Source organism: Aplidium turbinatum, chromosome 3 (genome assembly GCF_918807975.1).
Source record: "Aplidium turbinatum chromosome 3, kaAplTurb1.1, whole genome shotgun sequence".
In the NCBI taxonomy this organism is placed as follows: domain Eukaryota; kingdom Metazoa; phylum Chordata; class Ascidiacea; order Aplousobranchia; family Polyclinidae; genus Aplidium; species Aplidium turbinatum.
In genome coordinates, this window is record NC_137474.1 from 38,366,039 (window position 1) to 38,377,415 (window position 11,377).

The 11,377-nt window shown below is 36.3% G+C and overlaps 1 protein-coding gene across 1 annotated transcript; it reads left to right on the top strand.

Moving 5' to 3' along the window:
• Positions 1 to 395: 395 nt before the first annotated feature.
• LOC145767192 (potassium channel, subfamily K, member 16-like) lies at positions 396 to 11,163 on the top strand. Its single transcript, XM_082578968.1, has 6 exons — positions 396 to 638; positions 2,808 to 2,928; positions 4,948 to 5,102; positions 6,078 to 6,258; positions 7,422 to 7,544; positions 9,430 to 11,163. The coding sequence occupies exons 1-6, from the start codon at positions 429 to 431 to the stop codon at positions 9,657 to 9,659; spliced, it is 1,020 nt and encodes a 339-aa protein (XP_082435094.1). The 5' UTR covers positions 396 to 428; the 3' UTR covers positions 9,660 to 11,163.
• The last annotated feature ends 214 nt before the right edge of the window (positions 11,164 to 11,377 follow it).

The following is an 11,377-nucleotide window of genomic DNA, read 5'->3' on the forward strand; positions in this document are numbered from 1 at the left end:
GCCACTGGAATTATCTCGAATCCGCCTCCAAAAGTGCCTCTAGACCTGGTTGGTTTGGAGTCTTTATCTCGCACAGACAAAGCTTTTGATAGGCTATTCCTGGTAGTTTTGCATACTTATAGAGGCTTTTAACGTAGACCCAGTTACCGAGATTGACAGAGTGAAGTTTTCCGATTGTTGAAGTGTTCTTGCAGTGAAAGTATTTCATCCACTTGGTGTCGCTAAATGAAGAGCAGTCCTGAAATGCGTTGTTCAACCACAGACCCAGAGAGCCGAACCAGCGTCGCTTGATCTTGAGTCGGGCGCTTAACCACTGAGCTAACGGGGCCGACCTCCTGTCAATGCTATTCGTTATTAGATTTTTTTCCCTTGTTTCTCAAGATCAAGATTGTAGGCAACTGTTTCTAGTTTTTGAAATAATATTAGCAATGCGTTGGACCATCATTATCCTCTTGATCTTTATTTATGGAATATACTTGTTGGGTGGTGCTGCTGTGTTCTATGCACTCGAGTATACTCACGAGGAGAGAATGTGTCAAGAAAGTCTTGAAGAGTTAAAAAAATACAACTTAACAACATCAAGGCTAAATGGAAACGATACCGAGAATGCGATTGGATCAACAAAAGAGTTTGTTCAGGTTCAACAGATGTGATATTTCTCTGTAAACCTTCTAGGCTAGGCTGTACTGTAGAACTGTTAGAGGCGAAAGCATTTTAAAACTTGGAAGGTTTTGTTTGCTCAAAGTCGCTCATCTTAGTTTCATTTCCCTATGAAAAGAAACCAACTTTGTCTTGTTATAAATTTGAAACGAAACAAAATTTTTTTTGCAAACTCTTCTGGTTTATAAGCGTTAAACAACATTACTCTCCCAGGTTTTTCGACATGCAACAGAAAGGGACGGATCGGCAATAATAGTATTCCATTCCTCCACGTCCGAACTTCTACCACTCTTTAATGATAAGACTATCAAAACACATTAATTTGTCCACATTACGAAAAAAGCAGGAAAACTGTTAATCATTTGGTTTTAGACTGTCCATGGACTGCACTAACCGGTGGTTTCAACACAGTTTACCAATGAGAAAATATTTTTAAACTGGCTAAAAGACAACGAGCTTCAAGTGTGAAATAATGTCATACAAAACTACTAACACAACATTTCGAAACAGTTTGGTGTATCTGAGTGCCACAAAATTGCTTTAGAAATTTGATTAAGAAAAAGTGTCACTGCACTGCAGGGGCGTATCCTCAATGGAAGCAAGGGAAGCATTGCTTCCCCTGCCAAAATTGAAAAAAGAGAAGATGATATTTTTAAGTAAAACGATTTCGTAATTTCTTTACCTAAATACGAATTAGAACAGTTTCTAACTCACGTCCCCGTATGATTTCAGCTCGGTTTTAATTTTAAAATAGTTGGAAGCTTACGGATCAAGACGGACTATATAGTCCGTCTTGTTACGGATGCAAAGATTGTATCGCTTCCCTTGCTCTCGTTTTTGCTACAAGGAGAAACAAGCGAGAGAGAAAGGAAAAAAAGCAGCGCAAAGTTTGCGAGATTTATGTTTCTTTTAACAAATCGATGGAAGCAATATTTAAATTGCTTCCAGAGTTGCCAGATTGGACGAATTCCTCGAATTAGGCTTTTTTTTAAATTAACTCTTCAAAATGCATAATCAATATTTCTCAAATATCGTAACCTTACCAGATAAAACCATATTCACCATTGTTCAATACATGTTCTATACTTGTTTATACTCGTAATGTGGCCGATTAAAACTCATCCGCTACAGTCTTTTTATATTTGCTATTTTTTGGGCTACTTTCAGAATTATTTTTGCTACAGTTTATTAAAATCCGCTACAAGTCATAAAATATATGTAGCCTACATTTTATAATTTTTAATAGAATCAGGTAAATAGGCCTATATCCATTTGGCCTTTTTGTCTAATATTTTCCTTGTTTTGGCCTTTTTTGTATTATTTTGGCTTTAAGACCTTTTCATAGTCTGGCAATTCTGATTTGTTGGATATTGTGTCAGTGGGCTAGGACGCTAGGTAATGAGAAAATCTAAGGCGCTGTTATGGTTATAATATCGGCCTAGTAAGCAAAGTTTGAGCCAAATGTTGGCTTTACACTGTTATCTTGGCTGTGTAGACTTTGGCATAAGACATGATATGTGAGGTCTAGGCTAGAATTGACTTGACTGAAATGAATTCTGGCTTAAGCTACTTCAGCAGTAGGTAGCTGTAGCTGAGTTTTTGGTGTTCTCTAATTTTAGCAGCATATTTTGCCCGTTTGTGTGTAAGAGCTACCTTTAATAAGTTAATAGCTGTTTATCTGTTAATAAATTTCATACAAATATTACCCTAAAAGTGTTTCTAGAAAGCATTATAATCGATTATTTGAGTGTAATTTTGCAAAAAATTTTCGGGGGGTCATGCCCCCGGACCCCCTAGAATACACGTGCCTTCGGCACGCTCTAACCCCCCACGAGTTATATTGCTTCCCTTGCTCAACCAACCAGGATACGCCACTGCTGCACTGTTAATGTTAAATGTAGGTATAGCCTATAAAGTACACAGCTATACGCTTTTCAAAATCGGGTTGATGAAATATGAAAAAAATAGTGAGGCGGAATCGTAAAAGGCGTGGATCCATAAAAAATTGTTGTTAGCCTGATATCAAGAGCTTTCAATCGGAGTTTGTTTAGTTATTTTATTTGTAGTTCAATAAAAGTTTTAGTACGGCACGGTACAATAATCTTTCAACTACAGTATCTTCTATCTAACACTTGTTTGTTTTTCAGTTGATATTAAAAGCCACTCAAAATGGAGTTCAATTCAACTCACTTTCTCAGCCAAGTTGTGCCCACAACTGGAACTATCAAAACGCTTTCTTTTTTGCTGGAACTGTCATTACTACTATCGGTAGGGTATATTGTTGTGGGGTGGAAATATTGACTTTTCGCAATGTGGCGTTGCAGTTTGCGTGGGTTACATTTAAACAATAGACTACAGCAGACCAACGACAAGATCACGCAGTAGGCTACATATGTCAGGCCTCGAAACTGAAGGCGGCCATCGCGGCCATGGCCGCGATTAACCTATAAAAACCAACATTTTGTCCGACGGGTCTCGCCCTTCCGTCGGCCGCATTTGTCCGCTATGAAGTTCCGAAAAAAAATTACGCAAACGGCCTTGTGAATAAAGTACTTTGCCACTTATAATCACAAAGGATTAAAAAGCAACCAAAGCATCCAATAAATCACAATACACACTGTCTATGCTTGAATTGTTATTATTGATTGACCCAGCAGGACGGTGAGTCGGTGATGTCTGACATAAGCAGGATGCAACTGACATCACAATATACTTTATTGATGCGATATATTCAGTCTTCAAAATTAGCGTCGGCAATGCGTGAATGGATCATTCAATGTTGTTAGATGTCAAATTAATGTAAAACGAACGTAAATATCTTATTGGGCATTGTTGTTACGCAATATAACACGCCGAAAAATTAAATTGATTTGTGCTGACTCGAACGTTGAATCAACCTAAAATTAACTTACTTTTCTTCCCGTGATTTATTTAAGGTGAATTACGCGTGACGTGCGTATCTTGTTGCTCGCTTTATTGCTACTTTTGGTATTATTACATCACAACAAATCAAACAGTGCGGTAGTGATGGACTACTCTAGTATATTTTTTGCTTCTCGTTTTACATGTTTTAGTACAATTGTTTCGTAATAAACGTTTACAGCAATTGCCGAGGCAATTTCAACTTTTGTCGTTTGGCCTTGGCAACATTTCTGCCAAAGTAAAAATGTGCTAATTTTGAAGACTGTACGTTGATGCGTGTCGAAGTTCCGATGGCCGCCATGTGCTTGTGATTGGCCGCCGAACAGCTTGCTTCAGTCGGACACGTTTGGCCACCGGAAAAAAAAAGTTGTTTCGAGGCCTGTATGTTACAACCTTTACTGCATTCTGAGTTTTTTCGTATTTGTGATGCTTTTAGTTAGTTGTTTAGTTAGTTAGTTACGGTAGTTACTGTCAAGAAGTGAAATTTATTGTAGTTTATAAATATTTGCAGATTCCTGATGAGGGCTTAAGTTAAGCCGAAAACGTTTGAATGTTGAACTATTTGTAAATATGTAATATACTGTTGTAATGCTCAACCCTGTGTTATTGTTGTGTCTTGCCTGTTTTTGGTATAAAAAAGCAAACTCTCTCCCGAAACTATATTTTTCGTGTTTTGTTGTTGTTTCAAACTTAGAGCAAAGTAAAAGTGAAGACTTGGGTTGTAGAACTACTTGAGTTACGTTTTGTGGAACTTAAGTTATCGCTGCAAATGTTGTATGATGGTCAATGGTCAATATAACACACGCTGGTGTTTGCATAGAAATAAAGAACTAAAAAAAAGTTGAAAGAACTTTAACTTGCTTTATCTCAAACGTCGTATTTTGGACTTCAGTAGTTTTTCAACTCAGTTCCTCAATTTTGATTTGATTACACTCTGAAAAGAAGTGGATAATTCTAATGAAGCCGTAGGTTCAGCTTAGAATAGGGATTATAATAATACATAAGATTTGAAAATGACAAAACTAGTGAAATTAAAAGTTACCTTCAGAAAGACGGGCAGTAGTGAATGGTAGTGTTGAAAGGATAAAAATATCCTATTCTTCGTTTTGACTGTAACTTCAGCAATCACTGCTCGGTTGGTACACTGTATTGAGTAGGTTTCCAGCTTACAAAACCGGTCTTTTTTACATTAGTTCAACGTCTGTAGCTGTTGAACCAATGTAAAAAATACTAGTTTTTTCAGCTGGGTAATGTAACAAGTGGAGTTTGTGAATAATAAAAAACATCGACTTTGTTGGAACTATTGTATTTTAACAATGATTTACTCTGCTCTATCGATTCTATTACGTTATTTTGGTGCTGTAGGTTACGGAAACATATCTCCAAATACTAGTGGAGGGAGAATTTTCTGCATTTTCTACGCAATCGTTGGGCTCCCTTTGTTTGGGATCATGTTCAGTGAAATTGGTGCAAAGTTTGCCTCTGTGTTTAAATCGTTGGATAGTCGAATGCACAGAAAGGTAAAACATTTAATTAATGTGATGTAGGCTACTCTTTGCTATATGCTACAAACAACATCTGACATACCTTAGTGTGATATTAAAAATACGTTGTCATAGCACATGACTCGGGAACTGTGTTCCGAAAGCTACTGCAAACCGCTACTATCACCGCGCACTCGCAGCATCAGGCTAAAACAGCTCGTTTGTATCTACATTGTGAAGTAAGCAACGATCATGCTGCTGAAAGCAAAACTCAATCTATGTCAAGATATACAGTATGTCTTCCATGTGGTTTGTTTAGGTATAACAAACTTTGAAAGCAATAGTTTTCAACCTGTTTGTGGTGAGGGACCGATTTCAAAAGAATTTTTATCAAACTTCGTAAACCTTCAAAAGTGATTCTGAATAAAAATTTTGAAAATGATTTCTAATTATATCAATTGAAATGCTCTTTTCATAAACTCAATGCACTTATGGATCTCTAAAAACATTCCGCAAACCTGGTCCATGATTCCTGCCTTAAACAAAACCAATAATTTAATTCTTCTATAATATTTGGGAAAATTAACTCAAATGCACTTCAAATGCACAAAAAAATAAAAAATAAAAAAAACACTTGACACAGATGTAAGTAAAACTATCTTCTAGTCGCAGACAGTAGCTTGCGTTGACAGGAGGGTCTGAAGATACATTTGGTTCCCGCTCCGGATGATTTTAAGGGCCCGTAACCCTTTCAAGGGGATCGAGAACTTGAAGAAACTACAGCGTAGCCTACTCATTGGATATATAAGTTGTATGATGCCTTTTTCTACGAAGGGTCTTGATTTGGGGCCAAAGGTTCTCATTAGTACAAGGCCCAAATTATCATCAATGACTTTGTTGGCAAACATGTAGATTTGTTATGCAGAAACACAGCTGGCTTTTCTAACCACTAAAGTCTAAAAACTTTCAGTTGCGATTAAAGTTTGATTTTTGCAACTTATTGCTCTACAGGGCCGGAAAACTATACTACGGAAATGCGTTGTGTTGTTTGCAACGGTGGCTACCCTTTGTGTGTTTTGCCTACTTATTCCCTCCATAATATTTACAAATGTTGAAGAATGGACGTACTTTGAAGCAGTTTACTATTCCTTTGTTACCTTGACAACAATTGGATTTGGAGATTTTGTTGTAGGTATGTGATTGCCTAAGTGTAAGAATAAAATGTCGTTTTGTATAGTCCACTATACCTGTGTGCAGATATGTAAGTAGGCTATTGCAAGTTGGCGTCCTTCTTTACGCACGTCAAAATTCTTATTTTTGATTTAGGTAGGCTACTTTACTTTCAAGTTTGTCTTTAATTGCTGAAAGATATTAATTTGCATTCGGATAGCCTACTTACTGCAAGTTCAAAAGCACAGGTTGACCCTAACTTCTACAATGCCAGTGATCAACTTTTTAGCAAAGCAAATACCTTTTCTGACAATTTAACTGTTTGATTAATTTTTTGAAGGTGGCAGCAGTTACGTGTAGGCTATTTTAGTAGCGGATCCAAGGGGAACACTGGGTGAGGCGCCCCTTTCGCCCAAGGGAAAAAGCAACATGCAGTTTTTCTTCGTTTATAAAGTTTTCCGGCTCGCTTCGCTCGCTCCAGCAGATTTTTTAACCCAATAAGGAGCACAGAAAACGTGTGTTTTCAGAAAGCAGATACAACGGGTAGGAATTTTTGTGCCCTCTAAAAACTAAGAAGATAATTGCAATATTCTGAAGTAAAGCACATTGCTTACTCAACGACTTAATTAACCAATTCTAGTTTTAATAAAAATATGAGTCGAGACGTCCCTTTCATACCTATTGTACGTTTAGATGCTGGACACTCCCGAAGGATTTTCGATTTGTTTTTAACGATTATGTGACACAATACAAGACTATACAAAACTCCGTCAAAAAATAGGTTATGAATATTTCTTTGTGGCCATAAAAAAATACGATAATATAAAACTTATCAAACCTTAAAACTCTAACTTTTATAGAAATCTAATTTTTTTAATGGGATGAATTTAATTAAGTATAAGTGTGCTTCTTAAGCGAAAAGACGTAATACTGGAGCACAAAACACGTAAAAAGACCAATACAAGGTAATAAATGCCAAAATTGTCTGAGAGGCAAGCCCCCAATTCTTTTGTCTACCATTTCGTTTTTTTTGGACCTCAAGTATCTTGTTTATTTGCTTGAAATGTCTTTACTATTGAAAGACTAATGCCTCTTCCACAAGCTTTTTATAAAGTTTACCATTGAGCTATTTATGTGAGTCTACCTATGTTTTTTTTATGTTTAACAATATTATTTCTATATTAGGTACAAACCCTGATCTTACTTACGTGAGCATATACCGAATCGCAGTTTATTTCTGGATATTGTTTGGACTTGCCTTCATGGCTGCAGTTCTGAGCCTTACCAGTGACCTCATCAAAGGGCAAGGTATTTTTAATTTTTTTTCAAATAAAAGTGTTTCATTTCACTGACAAACAATGGACTCAGACACGTACTTTGGCAATTCGGACTAGATGCACTGTATTGTAAAATGACAAGTTTCTTGCATAATGTATAATGTTGATACTGCTATTTTGAATTCATCAAATGCTGGCATTTGCACATTAAATAGTCTATAATGTATAATTATGTTACTTCATCAATTGCTTGCGATGTTCGCAGCAATAATGCAGGTTGCCCCTTCGAACAAATATCCTGCATGTTGTCAACTTACATTTTAGGTTATAATTACGAGTAAAGTATGTATAAAAAACTACAACTTCAATCTCTATGCTCATGTTACGTGTACGACATTATATGTGCTTACGTTAATGACCAGTAGGCTATTGTAATTAACCTGGATTGTGAAGCGTAAATGAAAAGAAGAAAAGCTCAAACTTAGGAATTCGTTAGTGCTAATAGAAGTTCAGTAGGCCTAAATATTGCACAACATATTATTTGTTTTGCAATCTCCTATACACCTTCACAATTGAGAAATGTTTTCTGTTAATCAGAATAAAAAGAATAAAAGGCCAGTGATCCCGCAGTCGAATTTTCTTATTTTTATTTGTTTGGTTATCGAAGCGAACTCTAGCGAAAAAGATATACACGTATGCTGTATGAAATGTTCAACAAACACAATCATTCTATTTTTGGGTGCTAGCACGACTTGAGTCTAAGGTTGCCTATGGTTTGATACAGCTCGTGTAGGTTGCAGTTGAATATATTTTAATTATTTTGTGCTTTTTGTTGTTTCTGTTTTGAAGCTGTCAATCATATTGAAATGTTAGACTGTAAGTTTTGTGGTAACATAAACAACATTGCTTGAATTTTGCTTCATCCTTTGAATTTGATTTTAAACATTTTCATGTTGCTTAATCGCCATAGCAAACAATTTTGTGCAGAAATGGCAAGTATTAATCGACCCAAAGACGTTGTAGCCATGTTACTCATTTACCAATGAAATAGTTTTGAACCCATAAGACTCCTCGCATTGATGGTGTTTAAAATATAACAAACTCGGTATTAACTAATTAATTTCTCTCAAGAAAATGTGACAAAAGCTAATTTGCAAATTGTGAAAGCTGTAAGCGTTTTATGTCAGGAATTGGTAACCGCTACCATTTCGCGCAAAGTTTGGTAGTTGAAAACGGCTTCGCTCTTTCGAATTAATAAATACAAATAAGGTAACTCAAATAAACATTGGGCTTCATAATGGTATTAAATGAAAGAGATTTTCACTTGTCTAAATGCCAAAATATCTGAGAAGTTATTATTATATGATGAAAAGCGGATTTATTAGTAGTATAGGTCTATACACTTGGATAAAGTGTGACTTTATATCCATTGTGTATCTTTGTTTTAAAAAATATAGCCTACTTTCCAAAAATATAGCCTACTTTTCCGCCCCGATAGCTCAATTGGTCAGCGCGTCACTTCTGGAACGAAGAAGCTTCAAGATCAATAGCGGCGCTGGTTCGACTCTCGGGGTGTGCGCTTGAGCAACGCACGTTAAGGGCTGCTCTCCATTCAGCGGCATCTAATGGATGGAATAATTCCCGACAACAAGCCTTCAACAATCGGAAACTTCACTCTGTCAATCTCGGTGACCGGGCCTGCGCCAGTGATTCAAAGCCTCTACAAGTATGCGAAACTGCCAGGATTGAGCTCTGCAAGAAGCTTTCCCAGTCCGAGGATAAAGAATCAATCAATCAATCAATCAATCAATCAATTGTAGCCTATTAAATTTCAAAATTGAGCTATGCTTAATAATGAGAAAATTATGCAGAAAACTTAAGCTTGGCATTTATTTTTGCGTGTGATATTTTTTCAGTTAAAGAAGACCCCGATTCCAATGATGATTCAAATTCAGGTGAGGAAGAGCAACAGAGAGACTTGGAGAACGTAGAAGACAGCATGAACAAGAAAGAAAAATTAGATGTGGTGTCAGTGGATGAAGATGAGGAAGAAGAACTAGAAGAACTGAAAACTACAATAGAAAAAACGATCCCCAACGAGAAAAATATCAATTTTGTTTGCACAAATACGCCTCAGGAAAACTAAATTGCTGCAGGCTGTTACTTAATGCTTTCAGTGTGTTTATCATGTGTCCTGTTTCACATGATCTTTTTTAGACCCCTTTGAAGATGTTTGAACAACGTCAGTAAAATTCTTTTAGCATGTTTTTATCACCATTTTGCCTGTCTCAATATGTTTTTTCTTGCCGCACCTCAAAACATGTCCGTTTATCGGGACGTGTGTTCAAATTATGACGTCATTTATCTTGGAATCAATATTTTTTCTTAAGCTAATTTTGTCTGTTTTCAAATTCCCTCCTTCCAGATTTCAGGCTTCCGTTTGAACTTAACAGACATCAGTAAATGACGTTAAGACCTACGTCATATCATATTACAGGTATAGTCACACCACACACGTAAGCCGAAAAAAAATTTGTTAGTTTAGCCGTATCAGCTTGCTTGATATGAATTTAAACCGAATGTGTTTTACTGTTTTATCATGTTTTTCTTGCTTGTACTTCTTGTTATTAAGCGCATTCCGTACATCAAGTTTCGCTGATACCAACAAGTCGTGTTGGTTAATTGCATATGACGCAAGGTGTACTACCGTGTTTAACGAGTGGTTACATTTTAACAATCCTAGACTACTTTTTTGTATCGCATCCAGACGTTCTTACGTCCGTTGGTTGTAGATTTCGTGAACATGAAGGCAAGGAAGCCAATTTTGTTCGCCTTCTGTCATGCGATCAACTATTCTGCCAAAGACACATTTGCATTAAGTGGTGATGAACCGGCGACCTTTCAAACTTCACGTCTCGCAGCTGTGCATCCGACTCGCTGCAAGATACGTTGGTTGTTGCATTATTCAGCAAAGTTTCTACATATCAAACTGTTGCTACGACGAAACCCCGTAAACTTGTCAAAATAAGTCCTGCATAATGCAAAACAAATAGTAGTTTAACTGTTTGGAGCAATATATGTTATTTGCTTAGTATTACTCAATTGTCTACGTAGCTTATTGCAAGCAAAATATCTTTAAATATTTATTGTAGACGTTTTTTTTTTAAATTGGTGTGAGCTACTCTACAAGGATTGGTAATTATAATCGTTAATGTTGCATGGTTTTCAACTAAACGTTTAGCATTTGCATAGCCGACATAGATATGTTCGTATACAGTGTTGTATACGTTTTATGAACAGCGCTTTTCTTAGTTTGAACTATAATCATCAGTTTGGTGATTTAACACAAGGTTATGCAATTTAATGATACCGGGAGAGATCTTGTCTAATCGACCAAGCCTAATACAGAAGTGGTACGCATGTATTAGGAATAACCATCTTATGATTAGATGGTAAGATGTCATTGCGTTGTTGTATGTGATTTTTTGCTACTTTCGATTGTTTATGCGTTAAATGATTGGACAGAAGGTTGGTCATTGTGCAACTGTGGGCCACTATCATTTAGATTAGAACAAAAGTAAAAAATGGTTAATGCAAGCAAAATTTTGTATTACCTGAATATCTTCCAAAAGATTGTGCTTTCTTTAAGATGTTAATACAATATAGAAATAATTTCATGGTTGAAGGAGTTAAAACAATGAATTTAAATTTTACTTTTAGGTTACAATAGTTCTATGGCTAAAAAACTTTGATACAGACATTCATAAGGCTGTTGAGAGAGAAATTTGGACCTGGTGCGAGAAAGAAGACCGGACTCTCCAATTGCAAAACTTAATCAAAGAAAACAAAAAAAATTCCAAAGAT